The 26,009-nt window shown below is 51.2% G+C and overlaps 1 protein-coding gene across 11 annotated transcripts in view; it reads left to right on the top strand.

Annotated features, from left to right (window-relative positions):
- The window catches only part of LOC135320441 (F-box-like/WD repeat-containing protein TBL1X), a 201,534-nt gene that overhangs the window by 163,110 nt on the left and 12,415 nt on the right, over positions 1–26,009 (top strand). For 10 of the 11 annotated variants that reach the window (XM_064483563.1, XM_064483561.1, XM_064483560.1 and 7 more), the window contains 8 exons: positions 9,393–9,538; positions 14,507–14,771; positions 16,357–16,489; positions 16,860–17,001; positions 17,745–17,808; positions 17,922–18,019; positions 21,312–21,372; positions 25,791–25,912. In XM_064483563.1, the coding sequence (XP_064339633.1) occupies positions 9,393–9,538; positions 14,507–14,771; positions 16,357–16,489; positions 16,860–17,001; positions 17,745–17,808; positions 17,922–18,019; positions 21,312–21,372; positions 25,791–25,912 (1,031 nt within the window). Of the gene's footprint in view, positions 1–1,501; positions 1,770–9,392; positions 9,539–14,506; positions 14,772–16,356; positions 16,490–16,859; positions 17,002–17,744; positions 17,809–17,921; positions 18,020–21,311; positions 21,373–25,790; positions 25,913–26,009 lie in introns of those variants that run through there. The other variant, XM_064483567.1, reaches the window with a different exon arrangement.

The raw sequence follows: 26,009 nt of genomic DNA, 5'->3' as shown, positions 1-26,009 counted from the left end.
CGAATCCAAATTTTGTGAGGGTTCAAAGCTGTTGGGGCAATGGTGCCAGAAGGAACCAGCTCCAAGCCTTGCTTCTCTGAGTGTAGAAGCCGGAGCTGAGTTCTCAGTGAGCATTTCAAGGAAAGCAGCCTCCCTCCCCGGCGGGGCGGGGCGTGGCCTCACCCCCAGCCAGTACTGGCCCGGGAGGAAGTAGCGACCTTCGTTTATAACCTGACTAATGCTCTCTCCTCCTGGATGCCTCCCATGTTTAGGGGGTATTAAAAGTCTTGGCGGGGCCCGCGGTCTGCAACAGTCAGCGGCCCGAGCTGTACTCAGCTGCCACCCCCAGGGTCCAGGCCAGATGTTACAAGTGAAACCCTGTTTTAACGAGGCCCTTCTGGTATTTCTTTTGGGCGCCATCCAAGGCAGTTCCATTTTACACTAAATTCCATGTTACAGCAGGTCAGCAGGAACAGGTCTGCAGCACACAAAGCCGCCCTCCCTGCACTCAGTTTTCTGCGGTGAAATGTCAGAGAACTAGGACAGAAGGTGAGGGCTGGGACTGGAGGATTTGTTTTTTTTCAGATAAACACATTGAAATATAAAGTTGATATGAATGTGCACAGTGATGTGGACTGCCAAATAGAAAAAACTCAGCATGTTTGTGCCTTTGACCACGGTTGCACCTAGAGGTTATGGTTATGAATTGCTTCTCAGACCATAAATGTGAGTCTCTGGTGAGACTAATCTATCATTTCCAAAAAGAAGACGTGAAGCGATAATAAGTTAGCCCCCAAAGATGAGGGTGTGATTTCTTATCCTCCCGCCTTTTCTGTTTACAGCCCTTAACTCCGTGTGTGTGTGTTTGTGTGTGTGTGTGTATGTTCCTGTCTGAGTCATTTGACCCAGCTACCACTTCGCCGCCCTTGGCCCCTCTCCCATCTTTATTTTTATCAGTCCCCTCCCCGCCCCCACTGCCTGAGTCACCCTGTTCCCCCCACCCCACCCCAAGACAGAGGCGGGCTGCTTCCCAGGCAGCCGAGGTTCTGTCGCAGAAAACTATGATCCAGGAAGTACTGATAGCGGGGAGGCTCTGCTGACTCCACCGGGTACAGGGATGCTATAGACACAAGGAAGTGCTGCGTACAAATCAGCAGTCCACAGTTGCACTTCCAGAATGACTCCATTGTAAAGCCCTTTCTCTGCAGCCAGTTGGATGTTGACGAGTGGGTGACCAGTGGCTGATTGGCACTCATTAGTCATAGGGCTGCACCAAGGGCCAGAGCTGTTGACCTCTCTCTCTCACAAGGCAGCTTCCGAGGGTGCGTGAAAATTGTACTACAGACCTCCCAACCACAGCTTCTAATGTGTGTGTTTTCACTTCCTGTCCAATAGGGGACATCCCGGCCTTGGCACTCCCCCTTCCTGTATTCATAAAGGCATGGTCTCGGTTCCTTTCTCTCTGTTTCTCGGCGTTCTGGTCCCTGCCTGTGATGAGGTTTCTGGTGGCCCTGGTGGCATGGCACGGCTGGCCCCTTCCCGCGGGGAATTGTGCTATATTCTTCTTTCAGCGGCCTTAATCTCCGTGTCATCGCTCACTCACCTCCATAAATTAAAGTCCTGTGGGTTTGGTTGGGACAGTGAGCTCATTTTCTCCTCTCCAAAGAGTCTTAGAATGGAAAGGGGTGAAGGGGGCCTTGGGGATCATCTAATTCTGCATGTTCCTTAGTCAAGAAAAGAAGGCAGGGAAGCAAGTGAAGGCAGGCCCCAGCCTCGGAGCGCCTCTCTCTGTAAGTAGAACGAAACTGCACCAAATTCCTCCATCGCCGCACCTGATTTTGTTTGCGGTCTTTGGTTCCTAACATAGCCCTCTTTATACAGTTCATCTTTGTTTGCCTCTCTCATATTGAAAGCATTCGGCCTAGTTTTCACAGTGCAGACCTTTTTTGCAGCTTACTTTGTTGAAATTGAAATACAAATGGTGTTGCTGATTAGATCATTTTCTTCCTCTTTTTTTAAAAGGATGCCACTTTGAATCATTTAGAGGTTTCTGAACACATTTCATTTGTGTGTGCCCTCGGAGAAATCACTGAACTGCTCTGTGACTCGGTTTCCCCATCTTTAATAGGGATTTATCGAGACATTAACTTGAGTTTTTGCCAACTCTCTAAGCTAATTCATGAAAAGGGCTGATACACATAGTAAGAACTTAATACCACTGCCTTTATTAATTCTTATTATTGTCAAATCATGTGATGGCTTTTTAATTCAGGTGTACACATACAGCCAAGAACCCTCTTTGGTGTTTTGAGACTCCCTTATGTGACTGTCATCTTTGTCTAAAAGCTGTTTTCCTTCTGTTGTGCTGTTCTACCTAAATCGTTGTTGTCCTTCTCCTGAAAGGCTTGTATTCCGAAAATAATGAGGACTCGGTTTTTCTCAGTTTTTTACCACCCTCGTTTCCATCAGCCTCCCCAGTGTCTCCCAGCCCTTTCTCAAATCTGCCTTGAGCCCCAGCCGCTGTACTGAGGCGGCTGCTCCTTGTTATAAAGTGAATGCACATGGGCCTCCTGCCTTCAAGGAGCGTCAGCCTTCCTGGGAGCTGGGAGATGGACCGGAATGAGGAGAAGGCTGCCCTTGGCACAAGATACAAGGCATGGGTGGGGGAGCGCTGCCGGGGTGGGGGTGGGTGGGGGCTCGAAGCAGAGAGCAGTCAGGGTCAACAACGGCTTCTGCGGAGGAGGGAGGCCGGCTGCGGCCATGGTGACTCGGGAGGCTCAGCGGCGGTGGAGGGTACTGAGCACAGGGTTCCTCGGCCTCACACTGCTCACATTCTGGACCGGAGTGCTCTTTGGCTTAGAGAGCGGCCCTGTGCCCTGTAGCTGCCAGCAGCATCCTTGGGCTCTCCCTGTTGAGCGCCAGCAGCACCTGCGTACACACCCCCGGGGACAGGAGAGTATTTCCGGACCCTGCTGAAAGCTCCCTCCACCCCCGGCGGGCAGAATCGCCCTCGCTCGAGAACCACGAACCACTGCTCTAGACCAGGAGCCCAGAACAGAAGCAGAGTCGTCCTGTGGGAAAGCAGGCGTGTGCTTCTAGCTGAGGCCCTGGGGAGGCAGGGAGAGATGGCCCCAGCTACGGACAGGGCGGGCAGGGGCTTCGGGACCGTGCTCGGGCCAGAGGTCTGGCCCTGGATGGAGGCTCATCACTGCTCTTGAGAAGAAGGGAAAGTACTAGGTTCCTTGTGGCGCGTCCGCGAGGTTACTGCGACAGTTCTGTGTCCCCCCGATGGTCCCTGGACGGCTTGTCCACTGCCGCACACAGAGGGAGCCGTCACTGAGCACCAGCCACCGCTGCTCCAGTGCTGCTGTCTGAGCAGAGCACTGTGTCAGGGCCTCGGGCCGCTGTGACAGAGCAGCGCGGGCCACGGGGAGCCCACACGCTGGTTTCTCGGGTCCCGAGGCCAAGGTGCCCACGGTGCCGGCGCGGTCCGTGGGGCCGCCGGAAGGCCGAGAAGGTGTTACGGGAGGAAAGTTACATTTACTCCTACCAATATAACTGTGAACTGAATTTTTGCTCATGTTAAGGGTACAGGCTGAGAACCGTTGAAATCAGCGTACAGACCCTCCTATAGTAGCAAATACTGGCCACGGTGTGGTTCAGGAATGGCCGTCTTTCCCAGGCAGCCCCACACAGTAAGAGGGGATATAGGAGCTCCGGGGTGTCTTTTCTATAAGGGCACTAACCTCATTCCTGAGGACTCCGCCCTCGTGGCCTCCTCACCTTCCAAAGGGCCCCACCTCCTAGTACTGTCACATTGGTGGTTAAGATTTCAACAGGAATTTGGGGGAGACAAACAGTCCATAGCAGAAAGAAATGAAAGGAGGCACCTGAGAGGCCATGACGCTTGTTTGTGTGTGTGTGATTGTGTTTGCGTGTACACATGAATATGTATATATATAAAATCAGGCCGGCACACTTTCCCTGTAAAGCAGCAGATAGTAAGTATCTTTGGCTTTGTGGTCTGTACTGTCTCTGTTGCAGCTCCTCACCTCTGCCATCGTAGTGTGAAAGGAGCCATACATAATATATCAACTCACGGGCGCGGCTGTGTTCCAGTAAAGTTTATTTACAGACACAGGCAGTGTGGCCCTCAGCTTGCCTGTCTCTGGTCTAGACAATTTTCGTATCCTGCCCATTGGCTTTGGACAGCTGCCCATATTCCAGGAGTCCACTAAATAATAAAGTTTCTGCATTTAATGCCTCCAGTTGGTGCCCTTGGTATTTGCTCCGGCTGAAGGTGTAGAGACACCGGCCCAGCTGCCCGAGCATTACGTGTCTGCTTTTCTCCGCCGAGTAAGCAGTGCTTCTGAGGGCTAGCGAGTGATCGTTCAGCAGGGTTTGCTGATGAGTCAGGCCGACATTAACTGGGCAGGATGGTTCACTGCACAGCTCGAATGGTTTGTGAAGCTGTTTGTGAAAGGGGTGTGGTTTGGTGGTTTTGCAGGAAACACGGAGTGTGTACTTGGTTTGTCTTAAATCTGTTTTTATTGCCGGTTGGACGAGGCACCTTCCTGCACACTCTGTTTTCCTCCCTCACGGGACGGGAGCACCTTTCATCCCAAATGGAAAGGACTTCACTCTGACGATCTTCCCGTGCTTTATGTAAAATGTAGTGCTTGCTTTCAGTCTCTCCCAGTTTATCATGATTATACCCTTTTCTGCTCAGAGGTATTTTCACTTCGTCTGGTTATCCCTCCATTGCTGGGTGTTGTCTGGATGCTGTGACTTGATTCTCGATGGCAGCAGTCCACTCATGCTGTTTATAAATCTGGCAGAAATGGGAGTAGTGTAGACGTGTGGATTGTGTCCTGGGGGTGTGGTTCCTCTAGGTCACTGGTTCCCTACCAGGGCAGGGTCAGGCGGGCTGTGTCTGCAGACAGTTTTGGTTGTCACGACTAGGAGGAGGCTTTCTGCTGACATCCAGTGGGTGGAGACCAGGGGTGCTGTTGAACATCTGCAGTGCACGGGACAGCCCCCCACAGCAAAGGATGCCCGGGCCCAGACGTCAGTTGTGCTGCTGCTGAGAAACCCTGTGCTCAGGAGGTTCACCAGGGGCACCTCCTACCAAGCAGGAGGCAGGTCTGCCGGCTTCAGCAGTCGCTCCGGGCTGGCCAGGCGGTAGACACCAGCGGACACTCACACTGAGCCCTCACACGGGTCTTCCATCAAGGTACCAGCAAGCTCTTGATTCTGCTCTTTTTTACCAACTTCCACACCTGCCATTGACCCTGTTCTGAGTATCTCCATCTCTGTCACTGACATTCTGTTCTTCGTTCCCACCCGTGTCCTGCTGGGCAGAAGAAGAGGTGCATGGAAAGCTGAGGGGAAACCAAAGAGGCGTAGGGCACGGAAGTCACAGCACTCCGGCAACCTGCGATGCCCGTGCTCACCGCCCTGGGGTCCCACTGGGAGGGCTGGGGCGCCGGTGCTGGTGGAGGCCGGGCCAGCCCCAGGAGAGACTCCTGCCTGGAGATGCCAGTCTTCCGAGATGGCACCTTGGCACCTGGCAGGGCTGCAGCCCCGTGGTCTAATAGGAAGTGCTCAAGCAGGCCTCCCATCCAGAGTCTGTGGACCCTTCCCCCTGTTCCACCGTGAATGAACTGGGAAGAACCTTAGCGACCGTCTCATCCAGTGTCCTTGTCGCATGTACAAGGCAACATGAAAAGGGACGTTTCCACTAGCTCGTGCTCTTCTCTCCAGATGGAAGAGTGTCTGCGTCCTGCCGCGCTCGCCTCTGCTTCTCCCTTCAGGTCCTGGAGGTCCTACTCACCCCTACACCGTAGGAGGGGACACGGAGGCCCAGCCCCCACATGCCAGAGCGAGCAGGAAACCCAGCGCTCCTGACGCCGTGTCTGCCTGGCCCTCTGACTTGCCGTGACCAAATCAGGCCAGCCAGCAATCGAGGAGAAAATCTTAAAGACAAATGGACTGAAAACAACCCGTTGATTTAGAGGCCACACATAGGTCCTACCAAAGAAATGCAACTAATGTAAATTTAAGCCAGGAGGAAGACTTCTTTCAGCAGTGACGTGGAACACTGCAGCGAGGGTTTATGAAGACACGTAGTTTCCGTCTCCGTTTACTGTCGTCTCCAATAGTGGACCCAGGTGTTCATCAGACGTTCACGGTCAAAGTTCCCGTGTGGAGCTTTATCCTGCTTAGTCATCATTTTGCTTCCGTCAGGGGACATCATCCCAGCAGGCTGTTTTCAGCCCTTTTTTACAGAAGCCTCAGGCTCCCACACCCCCGTTCATCTTCACTGCTCCATCCCCTTCTTCCGACCATCCTTCACTGAATACTGTCATCGGCGTGTTCTAGAAACGGAATCCACATGAAGAGCAGTAGCACGTGCAGAGAGAAAGTTCTGCAACCAAACTATATACTCAGCCCAGATAAAGACAGACATCAGGAACATTCTCAAGTCTCGGGTGAGAAGTGGGTTTGCACCCTGTTCTCTGCACGTTGCCTGGGCTGCATCTGGGGCAGCTGCTGCTGATTAAAGTCGCCGGGGGTCCAGCTGGGAACAGAGCTGGCATCCACCCAGGGAATTTCAGGCTTTTGGTTCCTGTGCTTGTGGCTTTTAGAGTCAGTAAGGTTAGAAGGTGAATCTTGGAATCACACAGTCCAGAGTCGAGACTGTAGTTCAGCTCTCATCACGTCTGTGAACCTTAGACAGGTTGTTTCATTTCTCCCACATGTGCCCTTCTTGCGTATAAAACAATACCACCACTTGGGCCAGCTACTGTGAAGACTGAGATCATGGACACAAAGCATTCAGGTTTGGTTAAAGGTGGTAATGTGGTCAGAATCTGCTGTGTCTCGTGTGCCTTCACTAGCGTTTCTATGGCCGGGTGCTGCTTGAAGGGTGAGTAGTGAATTCGTAGAATATACTGCTGTAGATTGAATTTTTTATCTCCCCGCCCATACATAACGTTGAAACGTAGTCCCCGCTGTGGTATTTTGAGGTGGAGCCTGTAGGAGGTGATGAGGTCATGAGGGTGAGACCTTCACGAATGAAATTGGTGCCCTTGTAAAAGAGGTCCCAGAGAGCTCCCCCAACCCTTCCTCTACGTGAGGTCACAACTGTGTACCAGGACATGGACTCTGACCAGACCCTGAATTTGCCAGCACCTGGATCTTGGACTTCCCAGACTCCAGAGCTATGAGAAATAAATGTCTGTTCCTTTTACCATCCAGTCTGTGGTATGTTGGTATAGCAGCCCGAATGGACTAAGACAGACACAAAAAGCTTGACTCTCATCCATAGGTGCTCCATTGGTCCCTGAGATATATTTACCAGGAGCCCCGGTCAGCAGTCAAAGCTGTGCGCTGGTGGAACACTCAGTAGAAGTTTCTAGGTGGAGTTTGATGGTGGGCTCAGAGCGGTGTCCCACTGCCCAAGGTTGGAGCTAGTGACTGGGGTCTGTCAGTTACCCTCAAGAGATTGCGGCACCTGGTTGGTCAAAGGGAAAGAGGAGCTCGAGGGAATGACTGCAGAGGGTTACATGAATTTGGAGCAAGTTCTAGGAGTGTCATTTGGCCAAGGCACCATGTAAGGGCTGGCTCAGGTTATTTTAATTATTACTACTGCAGTGGATGTGGTCCTGCATTAGACCTTATGAAGGTACCAGGAGGATAAGAAATGGCTCTCGGTCCAGGGTTCTTTCCCATCAGCTGATGGAGACACAAATTTAGAAAAGGCGAGTGGCGCTGTCAGCCACGAAGTGATGAATTCTTAGGAGAGAGAGAGAAACCACTGTGGCCCAGAGTGTGTTTGTAGGCAGGGGTCCATGAGGTGGGTGGGGGGCGGTGATCAGGCCAAGAACCCATTTGGTCCTGCTCCATCTGTTAACCTGCAATTTTTCTAGTCTACACCTTGCCGGAAACAGTGATAAAGGCTTAGAGGTGACATGTTGTGTGGGGTGGCAGAGACCCAGGGAACAGAGTCATTGGTAACACAGGGGTGGTTGCTGTCTTCTGGAGGAGTGGGTAGGGGACAGGAAGGGCAGAGAGAGAGGAAAGAAGTTAGAAGGAAAAGATGAGGCCGATAGTAAAGGGCCTTTGCTCACCTCCTTCAGAGAGCAGGAGCAGAGGGGCCCTGTGGGGAAGGGAGCCTCCAGGCGGCTCTCCTGTGCAATCTAATTTAGGTGGTTACAGTTTTGTGAAGGCATTTACAGAAATCAATAGCCGTTATGATACTGCTCTTGAAAGAAATATCAATCAACTGCATATTTTCTATACTTTTAATAATCAGACCATAAGCATGAACAGGAGAGGCTGAGGAGGAGGGAGTGGGGAGAGAGAAGGGTGGAGACTGCAGACAGAAATCTCGGTGGAGGAACATTCCCATCTGGTGAGCGTTTCGTTTATTGCAAAGTCTGGTTGTATTTGGATAATGAAAGGCAGGAGCACCAAGGATGATGAATCTGGTGGAAGCCAGGCCCAGCTGGCCTCCCTGTTCAGCTGATGGAGGTGGTGTCCTAGGAATGGGAGTGTGGGAGGCTGTGTGCAGGCCCCAGAGGCAGGGAGACCCCCGTGACCCCCCAAGCACGCAGGATGAGCCGGTGTTGACGGGAAGGTGCTCATAGCCGAGATACCTTGGGAGCAGGATTCCCAGGACCCCCACATGCGAGGGTTGACAGAGCAGAAGGGAACTCTGCCTCGGAACAACCTCTTCCCCAACTCAGACCCCTAGAGCCTTCTGCCCTGCCACCTTCTTTGTGCAGTCACCATCCTGACTTTCCTCCCCACGTGTTCATCCAAGCGGCTCCATCCACACCTTGTCTGCCAGCACACAGACATCTGTCTTGCCAAGTGTTATCACCAGCTTCTACAGAAACGGCTGATGGGGGTGGAGGCGGTGTGGGCGGGGGAGGGGAGCCAGCACATCTTAGCCAAAGGGAAATTCCCAGTTTTTCTGTAAGACGACTCAAGTCCACACCGGTGGGTCCAGAACAGCCTCTTTTTCCTGGCCCAGTTGGTGGTGAGGTTCATTTGCCATGAGGACTGGGAGCGGAGCACAGATAGACACAGCGGAAGGAGCAGTGGAGTCTGATTTCTGTAACAGAAATGTGTAACCATGGCAGATCCGGCCTCTGTTTTTCTTTTAGTAACAACGAAAGGGCTCCACCTTTACAGCTGTTCTTCGGTCCCGTGCAAGCACAGGTTTCCCTCTCTCTGCCTGACCCTGCCCGCGACACCCCACGTCAGCAGCCCAGCGTCCACAGCCTCTTCCCGCCCCAATAAGTAGGCACGTCTGAAATCAGCGCGGTGTCGCCTTTGCTTAGTGGCTGTGCCTTCCGCCCGTCAGCCCAGGCCTCACGGACCCTGGCGCCCCTGTCTTGCTGCAGGTTTTTCCCACTCGGCGTTCACATTCGGTATCGAGAGCCACATCAGCCAGTCCAACATCAACGGGACGCTAGTGCCACCGGCTGCCCTCATCTCCATCCTGCAGAAGGGCCTGCAGTATGTGGAGGCCGAGATCAGCATCAACGAGGTATGCGCGGACGCCCGGGAGACGGGGCGGAGCTGGGGAAACGCATCCAACCCTAGCGCGCAGTTCCTTACCCGCAGCCGCGGGGAGGGCTTTTTATCCCTTCGCGTTAGTACTTGGTTGGGTTAGGGGCTGCGGCTCCTACGCTGCCCCTGGAGCGAGCTTCCAAGGCCCTTTAGACGGTGGTGCTGCTGTATCCATGCGCAGCGTGGCTGGTTGTCGACTGATCCTCTCAATATCACAATACACTGCCCAGTCTGAAACACGCGCCGCAAATTTTCAACTGCTTTATACAGTTGTCCCCAGGTATCCTCCGTAGATTGGTTCCAGGACCTACCATGGATACCAAAATTCGTAGTGCTCAGGTCCTATACGCGGCATCCCGTTCCCGCGAATTTTGCAACCGCGGATTCTACCAACGGTGGATGGTAAACACAGTTGTTTACGTATTGAAAAAAATCCACGGATCGTGCATGTCCTGCCGTTCAAATTCATGTGGTTCCAGGCAGGCACGGGCCTTGCACGTGCACAGAAAATGCCCTTCCTTCTTGTTTTCTTTGAGCAGTTCAGTTGAAGAGGGGACCCCGGCCCAAAACATTTGCGTAGCATCTAATATATTTCCCGTAATCCCCACATACGGCACAATAGAGAATCGGGGAGATGAAATGGGGCCTGTTGTTAAAGAGGATTTCAAGGGATGGTTTGTTATCGCGTCCATAGCAGACCTGCTGGAACAATCATCATAAATTTAAGTCCCTCCAGTTTGTGTACATATCCTGCCTCTTTGTAGATTGGGTCACAGTGAGTATTGGGCCAATTTTACACCAGTTTGTAAATGAGTTATTTTGGTTTAAAACAGTTTGCCTCACCCCCCTCTGCTTTGCTCTTGGGATTCTCCTGTAAAGATGCCCAGGGCTTCCTGTGACTGCTGCGGCCCTCCTAGCATCTCTGTCAGTCCGTCTCATTTTTGCCGCACTTCCCCCCCTCTTTTTCTGCGCCTCATTTCTCCCGCCTCGGTCAGGCTCACTTTCCCGACCCAGCTTCCCCAAATCCCCTTACAGTCAGTCCTGCACAGCTGACGCCGTTGGATGCCCATGTGTTCCTCTTTGCCACCAAATGTTCCAGGGTCACAGGCTCCTGCAGCTGACCCTCCCAAGGTCCCATCACCCTAGGACACATCTCCCTGAATCTTTCTACCGTTTTCTTCCATCCTCCCTTCCTTTGAACTGACCTCATCCTTTTAAGCCTGCCTTGTTTGTTCCATTTAACTCCGCTTTCTCTTTAGCTTTTAAAACTACAGAAGTAATGTGTTTTGTTACCTGTGTTTTGTCACGTGGGTTCCTCTGTTGTTTTCCAAAACCCGTTTAAACACCGTGTGTCTGCCTATCCTGTACTTTTTAAAAATTTTTAGCTGCATAGTCTTCTTTAACTGAAATATAGTCAGTTTACAATGTGTTAATTTCTGGTGTACAGCACAGTGATTCAGTTACACATATAAATGTATTCCTTTTCATATTCTTTTTTCAGTATAGGCTATTACAAAGTATTGAATACAGTTCCTTGTCCTATACAGTAGGACCTTGCTGTCCATCTATTCTACATATAGTAGTATCTGCAAATTTCAAACTCCCAATTTATCCCTCCACCCACTCCTTCCCCCTTTGGTAACCATAAATTTGTTTTCTATGTCAGTGAGTCTATTTCTGTTTTGTAAACAAGTTCTTTTGCCTCATTTTTTTAGATTCCAAATGTAAGTGATATCATACAGTATTTTCCTTTCTCTTTCTGGCTTCACTTAGTCTGACAGTCTTCAGGTCCATGCACATGACATTATTTTATTCTTTTTTATGGCTGAGTAGTATTTTAATGTGTGTGTATAGTATAAAATAATAATAGTATAAAGTATATTATACACACACAAACACACAGTATAACTTCTTTATCCAGTCCTCTGTTGATGGACACGTAGGTTGTTTCCATGTCTTGGCTATTGAAAATAGTGCTGCTACAACCATTGGAGTGCATGTATCTCTTTGAATTAGAGTTTCCTCCAGATATGCCCAGGAATAGGATTGCTGGATCATAGGGTAAGTCTATTTTTAGTTTTTTAAGGATTCTCCACACTGTTTTTCATAATGGCTGCACCAAACTACGTTCCCACCAACAGGGTAGGGGGATTACCTTTTATCCACACCCTCTCCAGCATTTATCATTTGTGGACTTTTGAATGATGGTCATTCTGACTGGTGTGAGGTGATACCTCATTGTAATTTTGATTTGCATTTCTCTGATAATTAGCAATATTGAGCATTTTTTCATGTGCCTGTTGGCCATTTGTATGTCTTCATTGGAGAAATGTTTGTTTTAAGTCTCCTGCCTATTTTTGATTTGATTGTTTTCTGGGTTTGGGGGGTTTTTTGTTGTTATTGAGTTGTATGAGCTGTCTGTATATTCTGGAAATTAAGCATCATTTGCAAATATTTTCTCCCATTCCATAGGTTGTCTTTTTTTTTTGTTTAATACAAAAGCTGTGTGAAAGCTTGTAAGTTTAATTAGGTCCTGTTTGCTTATTTTTGCTTTTATTTCTGTTGCCTTGATAGGCTGCCCTAGGAGAACGCTGCTAAGATTTATGTCGGAGAATGTTTTGCCTGCGTTTTATTCTAGGAGGTTAAAGGTGTCTTGTGTTTAGGTCTTTAAGCAGTTTTGAGGTTATTTGTGTGTATGGTGTGAGGGAATGTACTGACTTCATTTATTTATATGCAGCTGTTCAACTTCCCCAACACCACTTGGGAAAGAGACTGACTTTTCTCTGTTGTATCTTCTTGCTTCCTTTGTCTAATATTAATTGACCATCGGTATATGAGTTCATTTCTGGGCTCTCGGTTCTGTTCCATTGATCTGTATGTCTGCTTTTGTGCCAACACCATGCTGTTTTGAGTACTGTAGCTCTGTAGTACAGTCTGAATTCTGGGAGGGTTTTTCCTCCAGTTTTGTTCATTTTCTTCACTGTTGCTTTGGCAATTCTGGGTCTTCTGTGATTCCATATAAATTTTAGGATTATTTGTTCTAGGTCTGTGAAGGATGTCCTGGGTAATTTGATAGGGATTGCATTTAATCTATAAGTTACTTTGGGGAGTATGGCCATTTTAACTATTAATTCTTCCAATCCAGGAGCATGGGACATCTTTCCATTTCTTTAAATCATCTTTAATTTCCTTACTCAATGTTTTATATTTCTCAGCATATAAGTCTTTCACCTCCTCAGTCAGGGTTTTTCCTAAGTATTTTATTTTTTTGATGTGATTTTAAAAGAGGTTTTGCTTTTACTTTCCTTATCTGATATTTTCCTGTGCTCTTTCTTGCCTGACGACAGGCAGTCTCCTCTTTCCTTTTCTTACATTGGATGCCCAGGATCTTCCACTGGCTCCTTGAGGCCCCAGCTAGTCTTTTTTGGCAAAACAAACAAGCGTGAGATAGGAGTACAGGACCCCGGAGGCCCCACCAGCTCGGATGCTGCGACTGAATTTCCCTGCCCCTACCCTAGTGTCCATGTCTTTCATCTGCTGAGATTCCCCCATACCTTCTCTCCCTTGGCAATTCAAAATGCAGTATGTCCAGAGACGAATGAAAGATTGTCTCATTTGTCACCTGGGTTTCCAGTTGTTAAACTGAGGTGTGCTTTTAGAGTTTAAACCAGGAGTGTTTTATTACTCTGGGCAGTTAGTACCTTTTGTGAAATCGTCATTCATTTGGGGCATGAGTATATGAAGAAGAGAAGTGACGTAGAAGCTGGCTGGCCAGTCGGTCAACATTGGCCACTCTGTGGCCAGAACTGGGTGGCTGACCAGGTGCCTGGCTACACTTTCCCTCGTTCTGTATTGTTTCCTTATTTTCAAATATTGTAAAGTAACCAGTAGTCAACTGGGGTGAGGTTTCATTTAGAAATTGTGTAGCTGAAACTCATACCTTCAGTTCTTCCTAATTTATGAGGAAATGTGCAGAAACGCTTTGCACGTCCAGCAGTCACAACTGAAAGGCGCTGAGGTTCATGTGACTAGTATTTGGAGCACTTTCTAAGGAAAGATCTCTCTCCTGTGTTTTCAAATGTGTATGGTAATTTTTTCATGGTAGATGGAAACCAGAGACACAAAGGAGGTTCAAAATAGGTATTGGAAGAAGACAGTGCTGCTGTTAGCAGATCACGGCTGAGTTAGTGAACACCCTGAGCCCAGGAAGGCAATTCAGACGGCTGTGAATATGTACTGTATTAGCTCAGGTGGACAGATGTATTAGGAATCAGATCCTCAGTGGTGCAGGAATCTGTAATTCACACCTGAGGCCTCCAGAGAGCCACCTCTGTCACTTAGGCGGGGACTAGTTGCACACTGTCCTAGCGTCTGGGCAGGGTTTCGCACCCTCGGCACTCTTGATCTTTGAGGGCCAGGTGAGTCGTTGCTGTGGGGCCGTCCTGAGCACTGAAGGATGTTGAGCAGGATCCCTGCTCTCTGCCCACAGCATGGCAGCAGCACCTCCCCAATGTGACAACCGAAATGGCTCCAGACTTTGCTCACTGTCCCCTAAGGGGGTAAAATCCCCCCCACCCCACCCCACCCCTTTTTGCAAACTGCTGCGTCAGGGGTAGCCCTCTTCCCATGACAGGACCTGAAAGGGCTCAGGTGTCCCTGACGCTAGGATTCGGGTTGGTCAGTTTCGGGAACTTCGGGCCTCCCGCTGACGCAGCAGTGACACCAGTCCTCCGGGGATGCGGCCCTCGCCCGCCGCACCCACTCTGCCCGCCGGGAGTCCTTGCGTGTCTCGGGTCCCCGGGCAGGCCGAGCCTCCTCCGCAGCCCCGCACCTCCCGGGCGCCCGCGTTTCTGCCCGGGCCCTGCGCCTGTCTTGCCGGAGGGCAGAGCCCGGACGGGCCGGCGCTGTGCCCGAGCTGACGCCTGCGCCCGGGCTTTGTCCCCAGGACGGCACGGTGTTCGACGGCCGCCCCATAGAGTCCCTGTCCCTGATCGACGCGGTGATGCCCGACGTGGTGCAGACGCGGCAGCAGGCGTTCCGGGAGAAGCTGGCGCAGCAGCAGGCCAGTGCGGCGGCCGCGGCGGCGGCGGCGGCGGCGGCAGCGGCCCCCCCGGCGGCCCCGGCGGCCCCGGCCGCGGTTTCCCAGCAGAACCCACCAAAGAACGGCGAGGCCGCAGTCAACGGCGAGGAGAACGGAGCGCACGCGATGAGTGAGTGCCAGCCGGGCTCGCAGCCCTGACGGCCCCTAGGCTCGGAATCGCGGCAGGGCTTCCCGCTCTGGTTTCCATGCAAGTCCTCAGACAGGGTGCTGTTTGCTGTGCGCCCTCAACTTGAGGAAATCGTGCTGCTCTGAGAACTCGTGTGGTGTAGAAGGCAGTTGTCTCCCCTGTGATCACTGCCCGCATAAAGAGTTGTGTGTGTGGAGGCCCGTGCGCCGGCCTCCGGCCTCCGGGACAGATTCTGGAGTAGCTGACGCTGGGAGCTCACGGTCACTGAGAGGGCACCGGCCCCAGGCCGCGGGTGCCTTCTTGTGCGGGGGTTGCAAAGGCCAGGAGGTTACTTCCTGTTAGGTAGTTGCCGCCAAGTGTGTGACCAGTAAGTCAGAGAGCCTGGACTTTTACGGGAGAAGCTGACTGCACTTTGACCTGCTGCTTATAAATGCAGAGACTGCTCTGGGGTCTAAGTTCAGAGAGTGCTTGTGTGTGTGTGTGTGTGCGTGTGTGTGTCTGTGTGTGTGCGCACACGCACATGCATTATGCACGCGTGTGTCCTTCCTTATTTGAAAATCATTTTGGGGGGAAGGTACAGCTCAGGGGTAGAGTGCCTGTTTAGCATGCACAAGGTCCTGGGTTCAATCTTCAGTACCTCCACTGAAAGAAAGAAATAAATAAACCTAATTCCACGCCCCCCCCCCCCCAAAAAGGAGGTATACAGTGCTGTATGTCAATTATATCTCAATAAAACTGGAAGGGAAAAAGTGATTAAAAAGTAAAAATAAATAAAAATATTTTTAAAAGAAAAAGAAAAATCATTTCCCTCCAAGAGCAGCGGCGCAGCCTGACCTGACCACGAGCTCAAGGAACGCGTTCTTTTAGTCCATCTGGGGCCAGAGACGAGGTCCAGCACTGAGCGTGAAGCCCATGTGGGCTGTACTGGTGCTGGTATTACAGGATGACCTCAAGGCCGTCTGCCTACGGTCAGATGGAAGACCGCCCACCCACGGGTCTCACAGTCACTATTAACGCGGTCCACAGTGACAGGGCAGGGAAAGAAGAAGGAAGTACGTGGCTTGTCCCCATATGTCTTTTATGGGCTGCCCTGTCCCGTGAGATACAACCCTCAAGATTATGAAAATAAACTGGGATAAAATAAATGTCTTTGTTTTGCTGCTCTTCCACCCCAGAAAGTAATTGTAATTGGGGGTCTTCAAAAAAATCTGTATAACCTCAGAAAGGTGCTTCCAGATAAAACATCTTGTCCTGTCAAGAGGAGGAACGTTTGGGCCCTTCTCAGGGGCCAGCTGACTGTTGTCATTTCTGTCCAGTCTTGTTCTGGGGGATATTAGCAACTAGCCTGGCCCTAGAATACCTGTTTTTATTCCTCTGTCAAATTTTGGAGACTGTAAACAAATGTTACATACTTACTAAATTACACAAAAGCCATGATTTAGTACAAGCTTCAGAGGCGACAGGATTAGTGTGGAAAAGGCAGGTGTTTCTAAAACTACCATCAGCCCTGGGGATGAGTTTCTCTGGTGTCTGTCAGCCCTGCCTCTTTTCCCATTTCCCACAACAGATAATCATTCGAAACCAATGGAAATAGACGGAGACGTGGAGATTCCACCCAACAAAGCCACAGTCCTTCGGGGACACGAGTCTGAGGTGTTCATTTGTGCCTGGAACCCTGTCAGTGATCTCCTGGCGTCCGGGTAAGGATGTCAGGCAGGGCGTGCCCCAGGGTCTGGGCGTCTGCGTTCTGACTCTTGGGACATGCACTCCCTTCCTGCTGGGTGTGCCGTCTCCCCAGTGTGTGCGGACCAAGGCTTGGGGCACTCCGGGTACCCCAGGCTGAGGAAGAGTCTTCAGTCCTAGCCGTTTTCTCAGTGGGGTGGGGAGCAATGCAGAGACATTCAGCATTACTAAACTCCCATCAGGAGGGGAAACCCGCAGGGAGTGAGCGGTGTTACAAAGACCAAGGGCCTCATGCCCAGGATGCCTGGTGTAGCCAGACGGCGGGGAGCAGTGGGCTTTGCTCGCACTGGACACAGAGGCTGATCGCTGTGTGTGTTCCTTGTGCAGATCCGGAGATTCGACAGCGAGGATATGGAACCTGAATGAAAACAGCACCGGGGGCTCCACCCAGCTCGTGCTGAGGCACTGTATACGGGAAGGGGGCCACGACGTCCCCAGCAATAAAGACGTGACCTCGCTGGACTGGAACGTAAGCCTCTGCCGCCACCTAGACGCTTTAATTCACATCAGTAAAATCCACCAGCGGCCTCGGCAAGGGCTGCATGGGGGAGTTGAGCCGGGCAGGCAGATGCAGGAAAGGGGCAGGCAGATGCAGGGAAGGGGCAGGCCTGTGCCACCCCCAGGGCTCTGGGCTCCTTAGCAGACTGTGGGCGTTGGGCAGACAGCAGCTGGGTTTGCAGGGTGGGTCTGCTGGTGTCACCCGGGGAGGCTGCTCTGCTGACGTCATGTGCCGTGGGGCCAAGGGAAGATGACCTTCCACCTGGACATCTCAGCACCGGTGTCTGTGTGTGAGACACTCGGCATTTCAGCTTCTCTGACCTTTTCTCTTTCTCTCTGTCATGTTTCTGCACATCCTGTCACTTCATCACCAGTGCCACTCTTATCTATTTGTAAATATTTTTAAAAGCTCACCCAAGTCTCTAAAAGTCTCACGATACTTTTTTTTTGGATGTCATCAAGTGGTGAGTGGTGGTCCCGTGTTTTCCCTGGCCCCTCGTCTCCTTGATGGGATTACTGGGGAGCCTGTTCTGTCTTACATTTTAGTTGAAGAGCCGTGTGAGCTAAAGTAGTCCCCCGTGACTGATGAGTGTCTTAAGTGGGAACTGGTTACCGACATCAGGCTGCTCTAGCCCTGGGATGCTGGGAGATGCCCCCCTTTTCAGGTCTGCCTCCACTGAGCTGTGTCTGTTGCTATTTCTCTCTGGCCCACAGAGTGACGGGACACTGTTGGCTACAGGGTCATATGATGGTTTTGCAAGAATATGGACGGAAGACGGTAAGTCCTGCCTTCCCCATGTTGGGGTCGGCGAAGAGGTGCTTTGCTGTGAAATCATCCCATGGGCAGACTTGGACGTCAACATGCTGCCGTGTTTTGTTTTTCACATGCAGGTAACCTGGCCAGCACCTTAGGCCAACATAAAGGCCCCATCTTCGCCTTGAAATGGAACAAGAAGGGGAATTACATTTTGAGTGCCGGCGTAGACAAAGTGAGTGTTTGCTTAAAATACGTCTCTGCAGTCTGTAGATGTTTACTTGTGTTTAATCTCAGATAACATCAGGGTTTCTTTGAATTCTGAGAATTCTGCCTCCCCTTAAGAAATCAGAAGGACCTGTGTAGGTTTTGTTTGTTTCTGTGGTTTTGATCTGACTGTTCACTTGTAACACATCATCTCTTAATGTGCCGTGGACTGGTCTGCAGACTGACACGTAAACCTTTCCCCCTCCCTTTTATTTTGAGGTTTAGTTCAGTGATAGAAGAAATCCCCAGGCTGCATTTATCCAGGGTTTGAAGAAGCCCACCTGCATGGGTTGTAAACTTTCCCCTGCCGAGTGATTTTGTGAACACACACCGTTTCCTCTCTCCAGGCTTCTGTTTCCTAGTTTGATGACCGGTTGCTTCCCACTGTAGACGGCAGGTTTCCCTGAGAGCAGGAGCAGGTAGACACATATGCAAGTGGTCCTGCCCACGATGGCCCGCAGAGCAGATGTACAGTGTGCTTTGTTCCTGGTGGGGCTGCCTGGTGGATGTGATGACGCGAAGTCCGGTGGCTGTCAACACCCAGATGCATCTAGAAGCCGTTACGGGGTGACAGAGCACAAGATGACCTCAGGAGGGGTAGATAGCATCCTGGCTCTGAGCAATTAATCCAGCAGGTCTCACCCTGTCCCAGTTTCTGTTTCTTCGGCTGCCAAGAGACAGGAATCGTGACCCTCAAAGAATATTGCATGAATGGTTGTGCCACCCTTAATGCTCAATAGAAATTCTGTCTTAAGTCATTGCTTTGGAAAATAAATATTACCAACAAATGAAGAAGGAAAAATAAGTTCTCACATTAGTTTATGACTCTACAACTAGAAACCATGCCTGAATACTTCGATTTGCTCTCCAAAAAGTTTTACATTTTTGTAATCACTTCAGTATAAATTGAAAACCTTATTAAATTGCTACCATCTGTTCATTCAAGTTCTAAAAATGCATATAAAATAATAGACAAGACCTGTAAACATTGACACAGTCTTGGAAAAGTCATAGTTGCATTTGACAAACCATGGTCTATAGGTCAAAACTAGCCCATGGCTTGTTTTTGTAAATAAAGTTTTATTGGCACACAGACACACCCACTTGTTCAGAACTGTCCATGGCAGCTTTCACGCTTCAACAACAGCGTGAACTAGTGGACAGACGCTGTATGGCCCTTGGAGCCTAAAATATCTGCTGCCTGGCCCTTGACAGAGAAAGCTGGTTGCCCCTGCAGTTAAGTAGTGTAACCCACCGGGGCACTGAATTACTCCTTCTTTCTTTCTCTTCCTCTCATTTATACCAACAAACCCTGCGTTCAACTTGGCAGCCTAATACCTGACATACAAAAGCCGAGCTGCTGAGGTCGACACACCAAATGTTCTCGTGGAACCAGTGTTGAATTTTCCCAGAGATGTTACAACTCAGATATTGCACACACACAGAACTTTGTCTTCTACGTGGCCGGTCGTCAGCACTGCTGATGGAGTTATTAAACGTCTGTGCGAGCGATCACTCCCACATGCGTTGGCCCAGTCGATGCTCCCAAGATAGGGGGCAGGTCCATCCTTTTTCACAGAGGGGAATGTGGAGCCCCAGAGAGCGTCACTGACTTGCCTGGGACACGCTGGTAGAGAGCCGGGTGGGCTGGGAACTCGGGCCCTGGGCGCCAGTCCCTGCCGCCCTCGAACTTTCACACGCCTCCGGGGAGTCCTTCGCAGCCTGAGCTCCTTCCTTCCCCAGGGCTACTTTTTATATTCGTGTTGCATTTTCTACCTGATTATCATTTGAGTCTACCAGGTGATGAACTGGGTGGTTGGTGAAAATGTACATTTAGAATTCTGGTAGGCTTTGGGTCAGACACTCCCTGATGTAATTAGTCAACCACGGCAGGAATAGTAATGTTCTCGAAAGGAACATTTTCTCAGGGAGGAAATGTAACTTAGGGATGCTGGCTTTGACCTTCAGTATGTGCTTAACCTAATGTGGCTAAAGGGTATTTCGGATTCTTGAAACCTTTGTGTAATTAATATTTTCTTTTGTCCAGCGTGTGTTTAACCTGAAACATCAACACATTGAACAAGTTGTCAATGTAGTGTATGAAATTGTATCGGAATCGTGAAAAGGTTTATATGTTCTCTTCTGTGCTAAATTGTTGGCAGGTGGCTCCATTAAGGAAAGAGTTCTACTCCATCAAACAAACAAAAAATTGTTAATTGGTCTAGAGCTGACCCCAGACTTAGAGAACCAAGTTTCACAGATCCTCACTGCTCTGAGTATTTCCTCTGAAAATTTCTGCAGTTGATACAAAATATAACCAGTTCTTTTTAAAGGAAAACCTTCATTTAATGCCATCGACAGGGAGGTGTCAGGGTTCCGATTCTGTTGAAAATTGCACTTGATTAAGACGTAATTCCAGTGGTATTCATAGAGCTGCCTTTGGCTGTTAGGCATGCCTGAGTGTCTCCCAGCATCAAGCATTCATGATTTACTTCGTTTTCCAGCGTATACATCATTTTTTTCCTCCTTATGTACGGACTAATAAATCAGTGCTGGACAAAAGAGGCGTCTGCTCCCTTCTGTCCACTTGAAGCCAGTTTCTTCTATCAGTAACCCAGTTGCTCTGCTATGTCTAGTGTCCCCAGTTCATGGAGTGATGGTCAGAGGAATTTTCAGAAATACCTGTTTGTGCAGCTTTTCATTTGGAAAAGTGCCAGAAAGGTGTTCGGATATGCGTTGTTACAGTTTTTGCAATAGCTTTTCATGTGTGGGGATAAGGGGGAGTTCCCAACAAAACTGGTGGTTTTCCGAGTATCAGTTCCAGCTGCTGCGTCTGGGGGAGGAACCACCAGCGCGTGTGGCTAAGTTCCTAAATGTGACCACCGTCCAGATGGTTAAGCGTAAAGCACACCCTGGATTCCAAAGGCATGGATGAAGAAGGGAGTGCGAACTACGTCACTGACGTGTATGTGCTGATTTCATGTTAGAATGACAGTATTCTGGCTGTGTTGAAGTGAAGTTAACTGGATTGTTGAAGTTGGCTTTACTAGTTTCTTTTCTCTTTTTTTAGTGTGGCTACTATACAGTTCTAAATTTCCTGTGTGGCTCACGTGCTGTTTTTTGGACAGTGCTGGTTTAAAAGGAAGAGGGGCCCACTGCCTGCTCTTCTCTGATAAATTTTTCTAGAGAAACCTTTGTGAGAAGACTAATTACTAACTCTTTTTTTCTTTTTCTTTTTCCTTTTTTTTTGCGGAGCACAGACAACAATAATTTGGGATGCCCACACAGGAGAGGCCAAACAGCAGTTTCCATTTCATTCCGGTGAGTATTTCTATAAATTTTTTGTAATTAAAAAATAATTCAGAGTCCTAGGAAATGTCCCTTAAAGTGATCATGAATGCTTGGAGGAAGGCATCACGGAATCCAGCTGGCAGGGAGGAAACCCATCTCGTGGGAAGCATTGCTCTTGAGACCTGTGACATCCTGGTGCCCTCAACTCTCGAAGGCTCAAACGTTTATAAGCACACAGTGAACCAAGTCCAGAACCAGCGTGGGCTGCTTTCAGCTGCTGCCCCCAAGGACGCTGTGTTGGGTGGGAGTCCCTGAGACCATACCGAGCCTCAGCAATTCACTGGAGGACCCCCAGGACTCGGCATGCGGTCAAATTCACAGCTCAGATTTATTACAGCGAAAGAATGCAAAGCACAATCAGCAGGGGGAGAAGGCATGAGGTGAATCCAGAGCTTTCAGGGTTCTCTCCTGGTGGGGTCACAGAGGATGTGCCGCATCCCCCCAGAAGCCAGCTGCGGTGACATGCGTGAAGGGTCGTCTACCGGGGAGGCCCCATAGGCCCCCATGCCCGGCGTGCACCCACATTCCAGACTGCCGGGAGGAGCATGAGGGTTCAGCGTCAACCACGGATGTTGTCTGCATAGACAGTTAAGGCACAGAAGCCGCCGTTACTAGTTACAGGATGCCAGGACCCCTCTGGAAATCCAAATTCCCAGAGGCCGGCCAAGGCCAGCCTCGCCGCCGGGCCTTCCTATGGGGAGCAGTGTCAGGCCTGCGGGGGTCTTTGCTCCACTGTTCTTGACCGAACCACGTCTCCCTGTGTTGGGGCCGCACCAGGCCCCACGGAGCCCACGGTCGAGAGAGTCCGGGTTCCCCGATTCCCACCTCCTGATTCAATCTGATCGTTAGATGTGACCTCTGGACTTCAGAGAGAGAAAGCACCCCAGAATTCAGAGACTGACAGAAGAAACTGGCTTCAAGTGGACAGAAGGGAATAGAGGCCTCTTTCGTCCGCAGGAGGCGCCTGCCCCGTTTAGAGGGAGTTACCAGGCAGACGGACGGGGTGCACGTTACTGCTGGGTCAGGTGTCTCTGGGGTGACGTTGAGGAGGGGGTCAGAGGCTCTTCCCTGACGGGCACTTCCCGGCGCCTGGGGATGTCTGAACGGAGGGAGGGCTGGCCCCGAGGACGGCCCAGGCAGTACAGCCCACCTCGGAGCCCAGGGAGGGCTGCAAGTGGGGGACGTGGGTCCTGCAGGGAGCAGACTGAGGGAGAGTCCCGACGAGGCCTTCACAGGACTGTGACAGACACATGCGCACCAGCGTCTGTTGCTGCACACGGTTCTTCTGATCCGGGCAGACCCGGGAGGTGCTGGTTTACAGCCTGCTGCTCTGGAGAGGCAGCCCGTCTCTTCCACGCAGTCCTCTGAGCTTGGGGACCACGCCAGACACACCTGTGGGGGCTGCGGGGAATTTTGTTGTGGGTCCTGCTCTCTGACAGCATGGATGATGTGGCAGTTGCTAGAGATATTATACAACATACGCTGCCACCTTGACACCCCAGCATCTGTGCGTGTGCGTGCGTGTGTTCGGGGTGGACAGAATACACCAGCATTCACATTGTGCACAGCTGTCCCAGCTGTCCAGTTCCAGAACATACGTGTCACCCTTCACCCGTAGGAAGTCCCCCTCCAGCCCCACTTCCCCAGCCCCTGGAGACCCAGCCTGTGTGTTTTGATCTGTGTCGTCTCCACGCCATGCAGCTACGCTGTCGACTGTACAAAGCACAGCAAGTGGGTCTGCCTGCCCGTTGCATTTGCCGTAAATGCCAAGACCATCCTACCTTTGTTGTCACGAAGGCTGCCGTGACCGGGTCAGAGCCCAGAACGTCAGATGTGCTGACCCACGCAATGGGGGGAATGCCTGTAACGCAGGAAGCTCTGGCTTCTATTTTTCAGAGAATAATGTGCCCCAGATAAGCATCCGTAAGGTTCCTCTAACAGTTTTATCTTCAGAATTAATTTCTAAGTCATTTGACAGAATACAGTATTCCCCGGAGCATTCCCAAGGTCCAGAGGAGGGCCTTCCATGCCACAGACACGTTTTCTTCTGTACTGAGAGCTCCTCCCCTGTAGCTAACCCACAAGGCAGCGTGTCCCAGCACTGGGTCAGGAAGTCCGTGTGTCACGTGCCCTTTCTTACAAGTGTGAAGTGGTGGCCTGCGGATTGTTCAAGCTGGAAAAAAGGAAGGGTGCTGTGTTTCCGGGTGAGATGCAGACTGCAAGAGGGGCACCTTTCCTTAGCACTCATGGGGCTGATCAGAGAAATTGCCCGTCAGGTGTTCCCCACGCCGGCCTGGTGGGTGCACCTCATTCCTGGAGGCGTGAGCTCAGAGCTAGTGGTGGAACAGCACTCAGCAGGGAGAAGGAGCAGACTATCTGTAGACCATCGAGAGGGCTGTCTGCTTCGTTAGGAAAGGCCGTCCCCAAAGGTCAAGTGCTGGACAGTGCCATTTCTATAACATTCTGGAAATGATGTAATTTTGGGGGGAGCGGTTAATGGAGGGCGTGGGGATTGAATGCATGCTAAGCATGCCCTCTACCCCTGAGCTACCCCCCCACGCCCAGAATTTTAGATATGAAGAACAGATCAGTGGAGCCAGGGTTTAGGAGCGGATGTTCAAGGAAGGGGTGGTGTGACGGTAAAGCAGCACACGGGAGGTCTTGGAGGTGGTGGAGCCCGGTTCTGGGTCTTGGCTTTGGCGGTAGTTACACACATCTGCCCGTGTGAGCACATGGCTGGCACAGCCACTGCACGCACGTCCCACCCCAGCAGCTTCCGGGCTTGCGTGTTGTGCGGCGGGGCCAGAAACTGCAGCCGCTGGGTGGACGGTACGTGTGGGGCCTCTGTAATGTCTTTACAGCTTCCTGTGATTCTGTAAGCATTTCACAACTAAAAGTTTATTTCTTTTTTAAAGAGCAAAGTAAAGTTTGGCTATGCTCGGAATGGTTGCTGACTCTTGAACCTCACTGGCCATGTAGGCAGCGAGGGCACACGGACACACACCCCGCCCCACCCCACCCCGCCCCGCCCCGCCCAGGGTTAACTTAGCCCCGTTACGTGTCGCTCACTCACACTGAATGGTGAGCTCACATTTGGGGGTTGGAGGCCCTGGGTCTCAGCAGCAGGAGCGACTCAGAATGGGGCCAGCCACCTGAGTACACAGCGTCCGCTATCCAGATTACAAAGCTGCAGCAGAAGATAGTTTTTACGGCCAGGTGCTGGTCACTGTCCCCTCCAGGCTGTCGCTCTTGCAGGTTTGCGAACTGCATGCACGAAGGCAGAGGCTGGCCACGGAGTTCATGACTTGGCTCGTGCAGCATTGTGCACAAGAGCAGCTACGGGCTTGGCTCCATGGCTCCTGGGACCCAGTTCCTTGGTTCCACTGGACACACGTGGGGAATGTGGCGGGAACCGTGGGGCTGTGAAGATGAAACAAGAAGAGGTGCCTTGGGTTGTTGAAGAAGCCAGTGCTGCCTCTGGGCCAGACCCCCCCACCCACAACCTCTGTGGGGACGGGGCAGCGGGCCGTGGAAGCTAACGGGGTCTGTCCCTGCAGTGGTGGGAGGCGGTCGCGTGTGCAGGCACGCACTTCTTGTTTAAAGACCCAGGATGAGAAGGGGCAACACGACTTAGCACATCCTAAGTGAGGTTCTCCCAATCCAGCGCTGACTTCCTTGAAGAAACACACGGAGACAAGGTTAGGGCTTGACAGCTGATGGGGAACCCTCTCTTTCCTTACAAGCAGTCAGGTGTCTGGAGAGAACAAGGATGCAGCGTGGTCTCCTGGGAGTTTGGGAGAAAGGAAGAGGGCTGTCCCTGTCTCCCAAACCCTCAACAGAGGTCTTGGAGCCACCAGCCCCTGAGAAATGTAGGCAGAGACAGTGTTCATCACAAGGCCACCTGTGTCCCCTAAAGGCGGGGGTGCTTCTTGTCAACTGTCGGTGGATGCATTCACGTGTTGTGGGAGATTTTTTCAGTGGGGATGTCTTACACACAGGATGTGGAGTCGTTTTCCTCCCCTTTCTCTCCTCCGTACCTAAAACAAGTGGAGTCAGCCCACCACAGTGGTGCTCCCCGGAGCAGCACGGTACAGGGGCAGGGCAGGCAGCGTGCCTCTCCCCTACCGTGTCTGCCCTGTGTCAGGGGAGCACGAGACTCTGTGTCCAGGGCACGTGAAGTGTCACAGGGTCTCTCTCTGGAGGTGTCTGGTCATCCCGTCAAACGTATAGGACAGGTCTGTGAAGGCTGGCGGCTGTGTGTTTATAACATCAGTAGATGAGTGTCTTGACTGTGCTGTTAACTTCTTCTCAGTCAGCTGGCCTCTGTGCACCACTGGTAAATGCAGATGTCGCCCCCCCCCACCCCCGCTCCCTTTTCTGCTTCACAGCCCCTGCTCTTGATGTCGACTGGCAGAACAACACTACCTTTGCCTCCTGTAGCACAGACATGTGTATTCACGTCTGCAGACTCGGCTGTGACCGCCCAGTCAAAACCTTCCAAGGACACACAGTAAGTGCAAGTTCGGATTTTGGGGCTCACGTTCATGAGAATGTGCTGGGAGGTGGGAGCCGGGTACTCTGTGCCTAGGATTAGAAGATACTGTGAC

The sequence above is a fragment of the Camelus dromedarius genome, chromosome Y (genome assembly GCF_036321535.1).
Source record: "Camelus dromedarius isolate mCamDro1 chromosome Y, mCamDro1.pat, whole genome shotgun sequence".
Taxonomy (NCBI): domain Eukaryota; kingdom Metazoa; phylum Chordata; class Mammalia; order Artiodactyla; family Camelidae; genus Camelus; species Camelus dromedarius.
Note: the sequence above shows the minus strand (reverse complement) of the source record. Positions and strands in the feature narration are given on the sequence as shown.